The sequence below is a fragment of the Erpetoichthys calabaricus genome, chromosome 5 (genome assembly GCF_900747795.2).
Source record: "Erpetoichthys calabaricus chromosome 5, fErpCal1.3, whole genome shotgun sequence".
NCBI classification, from domain to species: domain Eukaryota; kingdom Metazoa; phylum Chordata; class Cladistia; order Polypteriformes; family Polypteridae; genus Erpetoichthys; species Erpetoichthys calabaricus.
The window spans coordinates 181,924,915-181,942,884 of record NC_041398.2 but is presented as its reverse complement, the minus strand read 5'-3'; the positions used below and the strand labels follow the sequence as shown (position 1 = coordinate 181,942,884).

At 37.3% G+C, this 17,970-nt stretch overlaps 1 protein-coding gene and 1 long non-coding RNA gene across 13 annotated transcripts in view; one reads left to right on the top strand and one right to left on the bottom strand.

The window, feature by feature from the left end:
• Positions 1-13,365, top strand: part of LOC127527948 (uncharacterized) — an 89,056-nt gene extending 75,691 nt beyond the window's left edge. Inside the window, exon 2 of the long non-coding RNA XR_007935136.1 lies at positions 13,227-13,365. This is a non-coding gene — a long non-coding RNA (uncharacterized LOC127527948). The remainder of the gene's footprint in view (positions 1-13,226) is intronic.
• The window catches only part of LOC114652093 (albumin 1-like), a 116,062-nt gene that overhangs the window by 80,894 nt on the left and 17,198 nt on the right, over positions 1-17,970 (bottom strand). The window contains exons 11-15 of one of the 12 annotated variants that reach the window (XM_028802281.2): positions 16,880-17,018; positions 13,142-13,365; positions 6,618-6,750; positions 6,180-6,231; positions 5,208-5,410 (exon numbers count right to left, since the gene is read on the bottom strand). The exons of 8 other annotated variants lie outside the window; for them this stretch is intronic. In XM_028802281.2, coding sequence (XP_028658114.1) covers positions 6,187-6,231; positions 6,618-6,750; positions 13,142-13,365; positions 16,880-17,018 — 541 coding nt within the window. In that variant the 3' untranslated portion in view covers positions 5,208-5,410; positions 6,180-6,186. Of the gene's footprint in view, positions 1-5,207; positions 5,411-6,179; positions 6,232-6,617; positions 6,751-13,141; positions 13,366-16,879; positions 17,019-17,970 lie in introns of those variants that run through there. 3 more of the 12 variants (XM_051928303.1, XM_051928304.1, XM_051928306.1) reach the window with 3 other exon arrangements.

The following is a 17,970-nucleotide window of genomic DNA, read 5'->3' as shown; positions in this document are numbered from 1 at the left end:
GTGAGGATGCAAGGAGTAGAGTTGGTGAAGGTGGATGAGTTTAAATACTTGGGATCAACAGTACAGAGTAATGGGAATTGTGGAAGAGAGGTGAAAAAGAGAGTGCAGGCAGGGTGGAATGGGTGGAGAAGAGTGTCAGGAGTGATTTGTGACAGATGGATATCAGCAAGAGTGAAAGGGAAGGTCTACAGGATAGTGAGACCAGCAGTGTTATATGGGTTGGAGACGGTGGCACTGACCAGAAAGCAGGAGACAGAGCTGGAGGTGGCAGAATTAAAGATGCTAAGATTTGCATTGAGTTTGACGAGGATGGATAGGATTAGAAATGAGTACATTAGAGGGTCAGCTCAAGTTGGACGGTTGGGAGACTAAGTCAGAGAGGCGAGATTGCGCTGGTTTGGACATGTGCAGAGGAGAGATGCTGAGTATATTGGGAGAAGGATGCTAAGGACAGAGCTGCCAGGCAAGAGAAAAGAGGAAGGCCTAAGAGAAGGTTTATGGATGTGGTGAGAGAGAACATGCAGGTGATGGGTGTAACAGAACAAGATACAGAGGACAGAAAGATATGGAAGAAGTTGATCCGCTGTGGTGACCCCTAACGGGAGCAGCCGAAAGAAGAAGACTGTCAATAATAATAATAATAATAATAATAATAATATGTTTTACAAGTTAAAAAAAAAATAATATAAGCAAAAAAGGAAAGGATATATTGAGAAAATGTCTAGTAACTAACAAAAAAACAAATTATAACTGGCACACCAGTAGGGTGGCTGGTCTACAAGCACAACATATATTGGCCAAATAACGTAACTAATCTTGTATTCTCCGCCAAAGTCTATCTTTTTCCCTTTCAAAGTGAGCCTTTGCCAACATTACCTCTTAGCTTCATACATTTTGTAAGTATGAACTTTATATATATTTTTGACCTGATGGTTATAATAGGATAATAATCTATTGTTATTTTTCTGTTATTAGTTACGCAGAATGACAGTATTTCTTATAACTAAATTACTAATGTGCATTAACACTAATATGACACTGCTATCGTGGGCTGCATCAGGAGTGGGCAGGAGGAGGAGCATAGGAACCTAATCAAGGACTTTGTTAAATGGTGCGACTCAAACCACCTACAACTGAACACCAGCAAAACCAAAGATCTGGTCGTGGATTTTATGAGGCCCAGGCCCCTCACGAACCCCGTGATTATCAGAAGTGACTGTGTGCAGAGGGTACAGACCTATAAATACCTGGGAATGCAGCTGGATGATAAACTGGACTGGACTGCCAATACTGATGCTCTGTTAAAGAGAGGACAGAGCCGACTTTACTTCCTTAGAAGGCTGGCATCTTTCAACAACTGCAATAAGATGCTGCAGATGTTCTATCAAATGGTTGTGGCGAGCGTCCTCTTCTACGCGGTGGTGTGCTGGGGAGGCAGCATAAAGAAGAGGGACACCTTACGCCAGGACAAACTGGTGAGGAAGGCAGGCTCTATTGTAGGCACGGAGCAGGACAGTTTGACATCTGTGGCGGAGCGATGGGCGCTGAGCAGGCTCCTGTCAATCATGGAGAATCCACTGCATCCACTGAACAGTATCATATCCAGACAGAGGAGCAGCTTCAGCGACAGACTGCTGTCACTGTCCTGCTCCACTGACATACTGATGAGATTGTTCCTCCCCCACACTATGCGACTGTTCATTTCCACGGGGTGGGGGGTCGTTGGTAAATGGTAACATTATACAATGTTATTGACTGTTATACCTGCCTCGCACTCTCCACCTTGCACTTTTTAACTTGCACTGTGTTTTTATCACTGTTTAATTAATATTGTTATTAATATTGTTTTTATCAGTATGCTGCTGCTGGAGTATGTGAATTTACCCTTGGGGATTAATAAAGTATCTATCTATCTATCTATCTATCTATCTATCTATCTATCTATCTATCTATCTATCTATCTATCTATCTATCTATCTATCTATCTAATAATACAGTCACATCTAAAAAAGATATCACCAAGTTATTTGTTTTGTGATTTGTTTTATCATCTCCTCTAATGTGTTTCTTGAATTCTATGAACTGGTAGAATAAAATTAGATTGACATAGTATAGTTAGCCACAGTTTTCTCAGCTCACTGTTCTGTTAGTTTCTTTTCCTCAGAAAATACAAGATACAAGAAGTTTATTGCCATATACACAGTAAAAACACGTTAAAACCATGTAATGAAATTGTTACTTTGCTTGCTCACCTTCATATACAAAGACAGAAAGACAAAGTATAAAAACAAATAGCAATTACAATTATAAGATTACAAAATAAGGTGCCACAGTGCACATACCGCAGCAGTGAGTACCATTTATGAGGCTATGAATTGTGGTTTGGATTGACTTTAACTTTTAGCATTGTTGAGGAGTCTGATTGCTTGTGGAAAAAAACTATGTGTCAGTCTTGTGGTGCATGATTTCACACTCCTGTAGCGTCTCTGTGAGGGAAGTAGCGTGAAAAGCGTGTGTTTAGGATGAGTTATTGTCTTTAATTATGTTGCGCGCCCTCCTGATGACCCTACTAGTGTAGTTGTCTTGTAGGGAGGAGACGGTTGTTCCAGGGATGTGTTGTGCAGTTTTAATTACACGCTGGAGTGCCTTCTTTTCCTGCAAGGAGCAGTTACCGTGCCATACAATAATAGAGCAGGTGATAACACTCTCTATTGTACCCCTGTAGAAATTGGTGAGAATTTTGGTTGGTGTGCCAAATTTCTTCAAATTCCTCAGAAAGAACAGTCTTTTGTGTGCTTGTTTAATGTGGTGTTGTGTATTGTAAGACCAAGTCAGGTCCTTGCTGATGTGGGTTCCAAGGAATTTGAAGATTTTTACTCTCTCCACCTCAGCCTCACCGATGTAAATGGGAGTGTGCTGCAGCTTCCTCTGCCTTGGGTCGATAATCATCTTCTTGGTGTTATCTGTATTCAGGGAGAGGTTGTTTTCTTGACACCAGGACATGAGTCCTGCCACACCTCTGCCCTATATTCTGCCGCCCCCCAACAGTAATCAACCCTATGACTGTAGTGTCATCAGCAAATTTAATGATGTTGGTGTTGTTCTGAGAGGCCACAAACTCATAGGTAAACAGGCTATAGAGCAGTGGACTTCGCACACAGTCTTGGGGGCAGCTGGCGCTGATTGTGCCTGATGTCTGGTTTCTCACTCTCACTGACTGGGATCTGTCTGTAAGGAAATTCAGCACCCAGCTGCAGATGGATGATGTCAGTCCATGGGAGACACTTTTATTGCACAGTTTCCATGGGAAAACTGTATTGAACACTGAGCTATAGTCAATAAACAGCATTCTTACATATGTGTCCCTTTTCTCCAGGTGTGTGAGGATTGTGGGGATGGCAGCATTGACTGCATAATCAGTGGACCAATTTTGGCGGTAAGCATACTGTAGGGGGTTGAGGATTGTTGGAATTGACTTCTGAATGTGTGCCATGACTAGTCTCTCAAAGCATTTCATCACAATTGGGTGAGTGCAATGGGACAATAGTCATTTAGACAGCTCATATGCTGCAATCCTTGCCACATATGCCGGGAATCCGAGGTGATGTAATAATCCTCCAGCTTCAGTCTGTACTGTCTCTTGGCTTGTTTGATAGATTTACGCAAGTCATATCTGGTCCTTTTATAGTTATCTTCATCACCAGAGACAAATGCAGCAGATCGGGCACGCAGCATAGACCGCAACACCCCATTAATCCATGGCTTATTATTAGGATAGAGCCTACAGCGTTTTGTGGGAACGATGATGTCAGTACATGTGCTGATATACCCAGTTAACACCAGCAGCATACTCCTCCAAGTTAACTGTGGAGTCTCCCCTCAGAGAGGCAGTTCTAAAAACATCCCAGTTAGTACTCTCAAAGCAGTCCTGAAGTATTTGCTCAATATCTTCATTCCATATCCTGATTGTTTTATTTATTGATGTATCTCTCTTGAGGAGTTGTCTGTAGGCTGGATACAGGAACACTGACAGATGGTCTGACTGACCGAAATGGGGGCGTGGCACTGCTCTGTAGGCATTCTTCATGTTGCTGTAAACTTGGTTGAGAATGTTACACTCCTGTGTCAGATAAGATACATACTAGTGATATTTGGGTAGGTCGTCCCTCAGGTTGCAGTGATTGAAATCACTGGCCACAATGAAAACAGCATCAGTGTGGAGCGACTCATGTCTGCTGATGAGATCATGCAGCGCCCCAAGTGCAGTTACGCAGTCTGCCCGCAGTGGAATGTAACCAGACAGCAGATACACAGTGTTGAACTCCCTCGGTAGGTAAAAAGGTCTACATTTCGCCATTAACAGTTCAATATCTGCGAAACAGAATTTTTCGACTACCCGTACATCCACACACCATCTGCTGTTCACATACAAGCAAACGCCTCCTCCTCTGTTCTTTCCCGAGTCTGATGTACGGTCTCAGTGGTGCAAGGAATATGTGTGCAGCTGCAGCGCCGAGTCCAGTGTACAGTCCGAGAGCCAGGTTTCCGCGAACATAAGAGCACAACAATCCCTTATCTCACGCTGGGTGGTTACTCTGGTTCTCAGCTCATCCATCTTATTTACAAGTGAGCGGACATTAGCTAGTAACAGGCTAGGCAGCGGTGGTTTTGTAGCCCTTGCCTTTAGCCTGGCGTGTAGCCCACCTCTCTTTCCTTGCCTCCACTTCGGTCATACTGAGTGTCCGCCATGCCACTTACGCGAGGACGAGGCTACTGTTTCTTCCCAGCTGATGTTAGTTAAGTCCAGCCGCGGGAAGGAAACCAAATTCAGCAATCCGGTTTTCAGCACAATGTGGGCTCTGCGAATGTCCACGATTGTATCGCAATACTGCACAAGCTAGTTGTAAGTTTAAAAAGCGCAATATCAGGAACACAAAAACAAAAACACGCTGAAGTTGGGAGAGCAAAGCAAATACGTCAGCCACGTTGGGCGCCATACTTTTAGTCAGAGTTTTTATATTGATAGCAGAAGTGACAAGTACAGGCAGACTGTAGTTTTGTAAATTGTGGTATCTGTTGATTTTACTTCAAGGCTGTTATGATAAAGCCATTCTTCTTCACTTCTCACTGATGTTTAAGTATTAAACAGTAAATGCAAATTGCATCCACTTCACAGTGGTATCAAAATAAACAAAGGACACAACACATTTTATTGTTTGTGTTTTTTATTGTTTGTATTTCTTTCAGCATATATGAGCAATTCTGTAAACACAATACATGATCTGGTACTATCTGTATTTCTGACAATTTGGTAAAGATGCACTTGAATTGTATTCCTGACATAATGCTGAAATCTTTTCTAGTTCCTAGATGCCAAGAAACCACACAGTGTGGTCTTCTGCCTGGGAACCTACAAAAAAAAAATGAACAAGTATTTAATTATTAATGGACACCAACATACCTGTATTGAAGCATGCATTAAAAAGTACATAATTATATGATTTAATGGACAAATAAATAACTGAATATTTTTACTACTTTCAGATTCATATATATAAATTCATTTTGGAACGCTCTGCTTACTATCCACATATTTCACAGCAAGATGGCCAGGGATTTGGGCAGTTGGGTGAGGGTGCCAGGAGCCTAAGACAGGAACTAAACCATTTATATGACACCAGTTTAGGTTCTCAAATGTGTCTCCTGCTTAACAGAACTGGCCAATAAACCAAATGCACCTGGCTTTCAAGATTTTGGAAGAAACTCACTTGAACTCAGAGAGAACATGCTGGTGGTGAAAGAAAGGTGAGCTAGCGGCTCTTACCAGTATGCCACTTCACCTCTTAGAAATTAATTAATTATTTTGTAATCTGATTTCATTTTAATTTCCATGCTGGATGAACATAAAAGTAAGACTTTCAAGGTATTCTGTACATGAGACAATACCACTTGTACTACTACTACAAAGCAGCAATGTCAGTTCTCCACGATGCTTACTTCTTACAACATTGGAAAGCAAATCAAAACTTTTAAAGTTTATTGTAAAAATAATTACAGAACTTAAAAAGATTAAGAATCTGTCATTCAAAGAACTATACTACTCATAGGTTTTTAATAGTATAAAATATCAGGAGCAAGCACATTTTCTATTGAAAAGATGTATATGGTTTTTTACTTACTCTGTCCTTATGCAGTGAGAAGGGCTTTGCTTGTATTGATGAATGTTGCTTTCTAAAAGATGAAATACAATATATTTTTTTTTTCAAAAATATGACAAAAAGAGCAAGAGATTTTTATCCTGTGTTTTCAAAATATGACCAGTCACAATCTAAAAGTTCCAAAATTAAAGTCAATGTGGACTACGGGCACATATCTGAATACATCTTATCCATGCCATACACTGATAACAGATTGATCCTCACATCAGTATAATAAATAATGTAAGGACACATTATTACTGTGTGACACATACTTAAAAAAACTCACTGGCAAAAAGAAAACCACCAATGAAACCTAAAATGTGAATATATTACTTCTTAGTAATATTACGTATACATATTCATAAAATATAAATATATAATATATAAATATTACTTTTTTTTGTAAATGAACTGTACCTCAGTTTCAAAGCATAGTTGTTTGTTCTCATCTGCACAACATTTAGCCTTCAAGGCGTTGAAGCCATCAGTCAGAGTCTTGATTTGTTCCGTTGTTATCATTGGTTTTAGCCTTACAACTTCATATAAAAGTCTGAAATAAACAGGAAACATAAATGCATCCATTTATTACTATCTTAATAATAAATACATTTATATGTATATGTATTATATATTCATGTATTTATAATACATGAATATATATATATATATATATATATATATATATATAGATATGTATTAATGGCATTCGTAGTCTGAATCACAATCTGATTGTATGGGGGGGTTACCTACCAGGTAACGCTTATGGTTGTCTATATATATACAGTATATATATATATATAAATATATATATATATATATATATATACACACACTATGATTTGAACACACTGAACACACACCAGAAACCAGAATGACTTAAAAGGATGTCACTGTCACTTTCACAGTGAATCATTCTGCAGGCATATTGTTGTTGGTATAAAGGAGCCCCAGTACTGTTTCTTGACAACAAATGCTGAATAATTAATTGGAATTTGTGTATAATGGCACTCAGTTTTGTATTAACTCTCTCCTTTGCTACTACCTCCATGGGGTCCAGAGTGTGCCCATTAACTGAGCCTGCCTTTTTAATTAGCTTGTTAATTTAGTGGGTCTCTCTTGAAGTGATATTAGCAGCCCAGCACACCACAGAGTAGAAAATCACACTAGGCATCACAGAGTGATACAGAAGATGTAAAGGATGTCACTTCCTGCCTGAATGGAAAGCAGTTTCTTAAGGAAGAAGACCCTGCTTTGCCCTTTGTTATATAGTTCCTCTGTGTTCAGAGACCAGTCTAACTTGTTATTAATGTTGAACCCACAAGTACTTACAGAAGTGCACCACTTTAACATCCTCTCCCTAAATAGTGAACAGACAGGCTTCTTTGGTGCAGTGAAAATCAATAATTATTTCCTTCGTTTTGCTCATATTTAGTTGCAGACAATTCTTTCTGCATCAAGAAATAAAGTTCTTCACCTGACTCCTATACTCTGGCTCTGCACTTATGGAGTATATCAATAAGAGGGATGAATCATTTGAGAATTTCTGCAAGTGACATGAGCTGGTATTATATTTATAGTTAGTTGTACAGACTGAAAAGAAAAGAAGACAGGACTGTCCCTTGTGGTGCGTCAGTGCTGCTCACATCCATATCAGAAACATCCATCCATCCATCCATTATCCAACCCGCTATATCCTAACTACAGGGTCACGGGGGTCTGCTGGAGTCAGTCCCAGCCAGCACAGGGCGCAAGGCAGGAAACAAACCCCGGGCAGGGTGCCAGCCCACCACAGTATCAGAAACAAAGTCCTTGATTATCATAACCTTAGGTTTACCCAACAGACTGTCCATCATCCAGCACACAATAGGCTCATCCACCTGCATATCTCCGAGTTTATCCCAGGGACTGCTGGATGGTATTTAACAAGCTGGAGAAAACCAAAAACAAAATCCTCACAGTGCTGTCAGCTTTGTCCAGGTGAGACAGGTCTGGTGAAAAGTCATGGAGCTTGCATGATTGCTGGTATACACATGATCTTTATATATTCATAGAGTGTGTTAAAAAACACACTGTACTATAAAATCACATAAATGAACTAACAAGTTACTTTATGTAGCAAGTCTAACATATAACATATGTAGCAAAGCTACATATCATCACCAGTCATAACAAAATAAATAATGAAAAAGCTACACTTTTTGATTAAATCCTCCTTATTGTGTAATTGAAGAAAATGTTTGCTTGTATAACCAGCTATATATTTAAATGGTTGACTTTTGTAGGTTGAAGTGTGCATTGCCCCATTTTGCAAGGCTTTCATTGGCACTCAAGGCCTGTTAAGAGTGTAGACCTAACAGGGACAAAGAAAGCCAGGCTGTAAAACCCCTACCTGCATTCCAGAATGAACAAATCAATAAATACCTAAAATACACATCTCCCAACATTTTGGTTTGCTTTGCACTTCATCTAATAAACAAAGGTGTTAATGAAGAATGCGCTAACATTTCTGCAGAGATTCCCTCAGATGTCAGGGCACAAAAAAGTATGTCCATTTTAACCTTGTAAGAGCCAGCTGAACTCTGGCTGATTCTGGACAAAATAATTCACATACAGTATAAACAGACGCTGGATCTATAACTAGAAAGGACTTTGATTCAATCAGTAAAAGCTACATTTTTCTTTAAACTTAAAATTACCTATTGTATCATTTTATAGGAAAATAAGTTAATGGAGGATTTGTATATTGAATCTCATTGTATCATTCAATGACAATAAAGGAATTCATTTCAATTCAATAGAAGAGAGAAGATATTTACAGATGATGATGAATGGCTTCTAAGTCAATTTTATTTTCAAGAAAAATCCCTGGATGGGGAGCTACCACTGTACCACCATGCCCCATATTTAATACATGCTTTAATGCATTTCATCATGAAAATGATATCAAGTATACATCTTAGTACTCTAAAATGTTCATAGAGCTGTAATATTATGAATATAATGTATTCTGTGTGGAGATCAGTGCCTGTCTGTGAAAGAGAAAGCCCATTTAAGAAATACATAGTGATTCACACGCACAGAACACATACGTACTACTTTAGTTACAATGGCTGTTGTAAATAAAACATTGATTTTAACATGAAGATTACGACATTCTACTTTAATGACAAAATAAACTATGAGATTAAAGTGGAAATTTTGAGATTAAAGTTGACATTTCAACCTTTTTTTCTCTACTGTGTCCCTATTTCTTTTCTTTTCCCTGTACTCTAATACACTTCTGCATGAAACTCGGCCAGTGGGCTATGACTTTGATATCTGACTACTTCTTTTACATTTCGGACACTGTGTGACTTTCTGAACTTGAACTTTCGAGTGTCTCCGCTACTCTGTATCACTCAATCAACTTCCTTTTGTTGTTTGTACCACTGCTAAAGCCAACAAATAGAATGTTTTTCCTTGCCTGCACTTCACATTCACTGAAATTCTTCTTTTTTCCTGTGCTTTTGCCATTGTCTTTTCATAAAACACTGAAATTAAGAGGCTATTTATATTCATTTGCATATTCAAAGGGGATGTCATGGTGGTGTGGTAGATGTGTGCATGTGCGTTACATTTCACGCTGACCAGGATTTATGGAGTGGAAGTGCGTGGAAGTTGGCTTATGCACGGTTTTGGGCATCTGAATATTTTTGTGCATATGCACATTACCACTTTTGTCCATATGCCATGTTTTAGTGTGAATTCTATACATGGCATTGTACATGGGGTGTGAATTCCTGGGTCTCTCATTCCTCCAGTTCACACTTTACTGTATTTGCATATCCTTTTTACCTGCAAAATTCATCTCATAGCACTGCTGTTGACAAAAATGAAAAGTTATGACACAGGTTTGAATTGCTGTTTCTGTAATGCAAATAACCACACGATAATCACTGAAAAGGTGTCACACTTAATATCACTCACAGTGTTTCAATACATACGATGAAGGTCATGGACAAATCTGAAAAACTATTGGCACTCTAGTTATGTCAGTCATGAACCACGGAAAGCATCTGCACCAAGCAATTGCTTCAGGACTCCATATTACATGATTTATTTTTACATACACTCCAGCTATGGTTTTTTCAAGCAGGACTGTAGAGCAAACACTATAAAGATGCTAAGCTGAAGGGCCATTAGTAAGAATTAAACAAAACAGATTGCACTTGGTGTAGTGTTAGAGGTTATAGTGCCATATCTTTGGAGAGAAAGTTGACCTTCGATTTTGAAGAGAAAGCTGACTCACTCTCTAGCTAACAGATACCGTAGCTTATTTGGGCCTGGAAGCTCTTCTCTGCAGCTCTCTTGAGATGGATGCCCTGAACTAGCTCTAAGATCCAATCTTCCAAACCAAGCTCTATGCCTGTTACTGAGCCTAGTCTTTTAAGACTGAAAAGTAGAATTACTCCAAGTAGGGAATTTCAGGGCCTAAACATTAGAACATTAGAACACTCTAGACGAGAACAGGCCATACAGCCCAACAAAGCTCACCAGTCCTACCCACTTATTTCTTCCAAAAAAACATCAAGTCGAGTTTAGAAAATCCCTAAAGTCTTACTGTCTACCACACTATTTGGTAGCTTATTCCAAGTGTCTATCATTCTTTGTGTACCAATGTAAACCATTGTGCCAGGGTCACGATTTTCTTTATAAAGATGCAGAGAATATGGCAATGAGCCTAACAGATAGTTGAGGAAGACAACCTACCACACCACTAACAAAGGGCCATGTGAAAAAGAGTGCACTTCAGTGCAAAGAAAGTCTTCTGCTATATCCTAAACAACAATATACAACTTCACACACTGTTAGACATCTCCCTTAATGGCCTGGTATAGTAAAACTGTTTATCTGCACCATGAAACAAACTAAAACTAACTACTAAATAGCCAACTAAAGACCTCTTATCTTGAGTTTGATTATTGCCATGTAACAAGCTCATGACAGTATCAGGCCCTCTGTCCCTGCGGTATTGCATTAGAGCAAGGCGATTTGACTGTGAAATTCCAAAAATGAAATGCTAAAGTAACAAGCTAAAACCAAGAAGAATAGTAAATGAATTAAGAACAGCCAGCATCTAATGTGTTATATTTTGTCTGTCGTCTCTGTCTTGCGTCTATTCTTTTATAATGATATTCAGTTCAGTTTATTTTACTATAGTTCTCTTCAATAAATGCATATAAGCAGTTGTCATATTGCTATAATCATCATTTTTATCAATACACAACTTGAGTGTATTTCAGTTACCTTTATATATGTCTAATGATTGAAAACCTCAACTACAGAGGTTTGCCAATGGAAATAATAATAAATATTTAATGGATACATTAATCAACCAATTCTTCTCACCCAAACTTCCTTACAGGTTCCTGAAATCAATCATTTTCACTAGGTATCAGTGTCTTACAACATAGAGAAGAGCTTAAGGGTGTAGCTGGGTTATTCACAATGAGGCTGTTCTTTGTCAGAATTGTATGTGTGTGAAAATAAGGATACAATGTCCTGGTACATAATATTCAGCATGTAGTTTGGTTATCTTTCACTCTGATCTCATTCTGAATATGCAATGGCACAGTGAACTCTGTTAAACATAAACTACATAATATAATCAATTAATCCTAAAATAATATCATTTACATGTGGCAGTTGCAGAGCTGTTTTATTGTTGAATATTGCTTTACTATTGGTTTTTGTATTTCTTTTTGGATGCATTTTTCAAGTGTATTTTGTTAAACATTTGCGATATACTCCAGCAAAACTGTATTTTATTGGTTGCAAATGTTATTATATTAATTGAAGCATGTCTCTCATAAGGTCCTTTTTAAAATAATTGTATTGTTGTCAGTTAGTAATTTCAGGCATACACTAGTTTAACTTGTAGGTAAGAACAATAACTGCAAAGTAAATAAAGTGAATGTTATTTACCAATACAGTATGTAGGCGGATGGCAGTAGTACTCAGCAAAAATATTCAATAATTAGCATGTCACTGTGATTTATGCTTAAAATGGTTATACAGGCATGTATGCAAGTTTTTGTGATATTTTCATATTGATACATAGATTTTGATTGGACATTTATTGAATATTTATTTACTCTAGTAGTATTTGAATTAGTTAAACAGTATATGAGTTTCAGAACAAGGCCCTTTGCAAAATTAGAAAACAAATGCTGAAGATCGGGCACAAAACTATTTCCTACAACAATGAATTCTGGAATGTTCTGGTAATAAAGAGAAGGAGAGAAATAGAGAAGGAAAAAGGTGCGGATTTGGGTTACATTTCAAACTATTGGAAAAAATTAATAAGACAACTTGCTGTTAATTTTTGCTCACAGGCTGTCTGTCATGAAGAATTGATTCTGAGTGCTATCCTGTTGGATATTATCTTGCCATCCAGCATTTGGACACTTTCTCTAAACCAAGTCGCCTGAACACAGCTAGAAAGTTAAGACCTTAGCAACAGGCCAAAGCTTTTCATGTTCCAGTTGTACCTGGAACTCTTGTGTGATGATTCATAAAGTTACATCAGTTTTAAGAGCCAAGAGAAGTTCTTTTTTCTCCAATATTCAAGTGTTTTGACCTCTTCTACCTGTTTTGAGGTGTTTGTATGGCTGTTTTTGAGCTAGACTTACTGTGTGAGATAAAAGTATTCATTTTTAGAGTGTATATGTCCCATCCTAAAATACACTAAAAGAACACATGTAAGTTATGCACAGAAACAATTCTGGAATTATAGATGCAGTAGATTCACTTTTTATGCCTGAAAATTAATTATTTCAATTTTTCCATGAGAAAGACATTACTATCTCAGCTGAGTCAGTCCTTCATGTGATATTTAGAATTGATAATATGTTTTAGATGTTGTGTTGTATCCCTTAAAATGGAGTGAACTATGTACTTACTTTATAGATGCTGTCAGGGAATCTGCATCTGACATTGTACAAAGAGCCTCAGTGATAGGGAAGGCATCAGCTGAGAATTCTGGAGGTGCTGATTCTGTGTCTGGTTTCATGTCAAGGAAGCAGAGCCGTCTGTGTGAATAGAAATCATTGCAGCAGGCTTCAACGTTCTTGTTTATAGTAGCAGGGTCATTTTCAGCACAGGTCTCATCAAGCAAATCGCTCAGCTGTGATTGGGGTAAAGTGAAAAAACAAAAAAATGATATAAACATTTTGCTTTCCAAAATACTATAATAAACATGGGCAAGTAACGTTTTGCTGCTTTACTGCATAAAAATATTGAAAAAAATGCAAAAAACTATTTTCACAAATCAAAATCAGAAGTTAAAATATTCTTCTGTTAAAGTTCCACATAGGAAAGTGTATAGTCAGTTGTTATTACTTTATAAACATGAAACAGATGAATTACTTTGTAATTACATTGAGGATAATTAATTGGGAGTGATCCAATAATAATGAAAAAGTCCAATTCCAACTGTCCAATTTGGAAAAAGAAATTTGAGCCACTCCTTAGATATTAAAAAAGTCAAATGTTACTCCCTTAATTGGGAATTAAGCAATAATAAGATTTTATTAATGAGAGTGACACTAAGACTAGTCTGCTTTTTGTGTACCACCCTGTGTTTCCAAAGACAAGAATATCTATTAAAGGTAAGCCTGTTGTTCCACTGAATGTCCAGTGGGTTCCACACTCCACTTTCCCATCTCTTAAAGTACCACAAAGTAGCCTCTCACTTTGAATGTCTCTCTCACACACATCTCGATTCTTATCCACTCTGCCAGTGAGCATTCACCCAATACCTGTAGACTCTGTGAGTGAGTAACCTTAAAATCTGTCCTAAATAAAATTTCTAAACCATCCTCAGGATTACTTCTGAGATAAGGAACAGCTACCAAACTCCCACTACTCTTTAGCAGATCTGAGCAGCTGACTGAGGATTGGGAGTCCACATATACACTTACTTTGGTAATCTGTGGATTATCTTTCTTCCAAAATAAACAGATCTCACCTTTTCCTCATGGGCATCTCCTGCTGCCATCTGTCATCTCAAACCTTTATGGTTTGTCATTTATATATACTGTATATTAATAGGTGATGCAATTTGAGTATTTACTGAGTAGCATCATTCTGTCTACGGTAACATGCAGAGAAGCCCCACTATCAGGAAACATCTTTTTCTCTGTAATACCGCCATCAGATACGTTCATTGTCCTATATTATCAAAGTGTCTCTTTTCTCCCTGGGAACCACATGTTAGCTTTTCAGTTTCACGGTACTAATTGAGAATTATAAATTTGTTTTCTAAATATACTGCCCTGCTCAAATGTGAGGCTGTAATGCTAAATCAATATCAAACAATGTGGTTACTTGAAACTCTTTTGGAAATCTAGCTATATGGCTTCCTAAATGTCTATAGAGGAACATTCTTAACCAAAAATAAGTTGAATTAGAATGGCCATTTTAAGGTACTTGAAATGAAACCATTTGTTTGCTGGCACTGGCCCTGTTCTAGTTAGAAATCACTCATTTTTTTTCTCTATTTCAGTTAGCATTCTTTGCTTTCATGTTTTTCCCCAAGATGACATTAGTTTTTAATATGTTTACCAGGCCTGGGAAAGTCAATGCGTTAATTTTTGTGATTAATGTGGCCTTTTAATGCATTAAAAAATATTAGCAATGCTTTGGTGAGGGTGACATTTTCATGTATTTTTTTTAACATTACAAAACAAGAATAAAATTCCTAAAGAACCTAAAGAATTATATGCACATCCAGTACCATATTTATGTACTACTTTTAAAAATTTTCTGAAATCAAATTTTCATTGAAAGGTTTAACATTTCATATTATGTGGTTTACAATGATACGCCACGCAGCGCTGTTGTTCATTTTCTTGATTTATACATACTGACATATGTGCAGGGGATTGGGAGGAAAGGGTGTAGATTTATGGTAGTCGTGGTGCAACGCTAGAGAAAAGTTGCAAAGTAAACATTATGCTCTCTCTTTTTTTTTTCGTATTTCTCTAAGAAGATTAAATCAAAGTCATATCACGGAAGTACTAAATAAGTTATCCTTGAGTGGTACTAAAGCCAAAATAAGTCTCTAGCACCTCTGTATTTAATTTGCCAGTCTGCCGGCCACCTTACAGTGCTGACTACCGTAATTCTACGACATAGAAGAGTAATAATTATCCTTACCAAAGATTCAAGTTTGCAATATCTTTGCAAATGTATGCAAATAACGCAACATAACCATCCAAATAATGCATGGTGTCAGAGATCTTTTTCAATATGCCAGAAGCAAAGGTGTAGGTAGAATAGAGTTTCCACCCATTTTTCTGTGGTGGCACATTTTTTGTAACCCAAGAAATCCCATGACCCACTATGATTCTACCAACCACAAAATCATTAAATCTACACACATGCTAAACTGTCCAAAAGGGCAGGACAGGGGGCAGCAAAAAAAGTAGCTCAGAGATTGCTGTTCGCAGACACACCACTTAGTGAGCACTTTGGATGCATTTTCCAGCTACTTTGTCTCGCTGCCCACTCATACAGTTGGTCCTCTCTCTGCCCTCTCCACTGACCCAAGGTCAGAGGCAACTCAGATGCCCACTGTTCCTCGTCTCCGTGAGAGTCACTGGTGAACATTCATTCAGGTAGACTGACCCCCGACATGTGTCCTGGCTGGTAAAGTGCTCTCTAAGTGCTGTATATGCAAAATGGCGATCACAGAGCTGCTTTTATGTTGTCTTCTCCAGGTAGTCCCATCTTCCTCAAACAGGTCTTGACCACCTAAGGAGCGTGTCTTTCTCATGTCAGGACCCATGGGCACTACACTGTTAGTTCCACAGCACCCCAGAGTATAATTATCAAGTCGTTGATGGTGGTGAACTATTGAGGATAGTATTTATTTAGTTTTAACACAAGTTTTAATGTATCCCCATTTAAGAGATGCTTATTCTTTCAATTAATTCAGGCTTCAGCAGTGCATTCAACATCAACAGTAGTTGATGTTACATCTGTGTCTCATATGCTATGCTAATTTGATAATTAATACATTTGCCTTGTGTTCTTATTACATTCTTTTCAAACTGCCTTTTAGGAAGGTATTCAAATTAAGGTGTACTTGCTCAAGTAGTATTTTGTTAAAAGTTCAGTTTTAAGGTCATTGCTTAACTTTAAATTATGTTATTCATTTTTTTTTAATTCCTTTGTTTTGATTCTACATTACATTTATTATTCAGTATGTGTTTAATTCATGCTTTATGCATGAATTTTACAAGTTTTAATGTTAGATGTGATTAATCATGATTAATAACATACATTTATGCAAATAATTAGTTAATTTTTTAGTTCATTCCCAGCCCTAAGTTTACTTTTTAGATGTAAAAACTTTATTTTTAAATAAGTGCGATTGGAGTGACATGAAAGTGCATGCCAAACAAGAACCAGCAAGTATGCCACTCAATCATTATGAACTTTGGCCACATTCATACTCAGTGACAATCAGTTGACTTTAATTAGAACAAATTTCTATATTTCATTGCCACTTCTTCATATAGTAAGTAGAAATAGTATATACCATTCTGTATTATGAAAAACAAGTTTAACATTTATTGATGTTCAGTCAAGGTGAGCATATATTGTATAAATTTAAACATAAACACTTTGCTTACTTTCTCCTCGGCACATGGCATTAGTTTACTTTGGTCCTTTGCACAGCACTCTTGCATAATTCCACCCATTCTGTATGTTATTGTCCTTATTCCTTCAAAGCTTGCTGTGGGCATAATGCTTGTGTACCGGATAACCATGCTAAAATTTGTAGAGGGAATACAAAATAGTATTACAATAAAAAATTAATGTTTTTATAAATAGATTTAATAACAGTTGAAAATATTTATTCTTTAACTTGTTATCTATATTTCTTTATGTAGATGATCAAGTTGTTTAGGTGTATGTTATTCTAAACCTGCTTTCACTTCGTTAGGGGAACATAAAGCCAGAGATTTTCATAATAACAAAAGTTGTAAAGCTTGAACAACTGGGTGAGGCACATGCTTTCATAGCAGAGCAGAGTCTTCATGTTAATTGTCAGTCTAAAATCATGTTGTAAGGAAACAAGAAGCTTGAAGATAAGCACACAAGAGTGGTTTAACATATCATCCCCACACAGAAAGCAGTGTAGTCAAGAACTGAGTTGCAGTTAAGTTTACGGAACCAATGTGTCATCTGAACTTAGGTTTCAATAAATTCTATGCATTCATCTATGTTCAGAATCACATATTCCAGCCTAGTGGCCATAGTATATCCTAGCAGCATTGGTCACAAGACAGGAACCAACAGTGGATGACACTCATGTTCATTATAGAGCACACTGATTTACACATTCATATTGTAAGCAATCTTTTATCACATTTTAAACTACCCTTCTGATCTTTGGGATTTGGTAGGTAAACCAGAACACCAGGATAAAACTTATACAAAGACAAAGAGATTATGCAAACTATACATTTGGAAGTTGACTTTTCATTTTGTAATCTTTTGTTATTTAATGTATTATTAGGAAAATGAATAATGTTTTTGCTGTTAATTGAATTATCAAACATATTGTTCTCTGTTAATATTATGCTATAATCATTTTTCCAAAATCTGCTAATTTAGTATCCGTATCCTAATAGTAGATTAGAGGACATATACAAATGAAGGGAAGATTTAAGTGTCAAGGTAAGACACTTATACTCACTAATCATGGTACCAGAGTTTT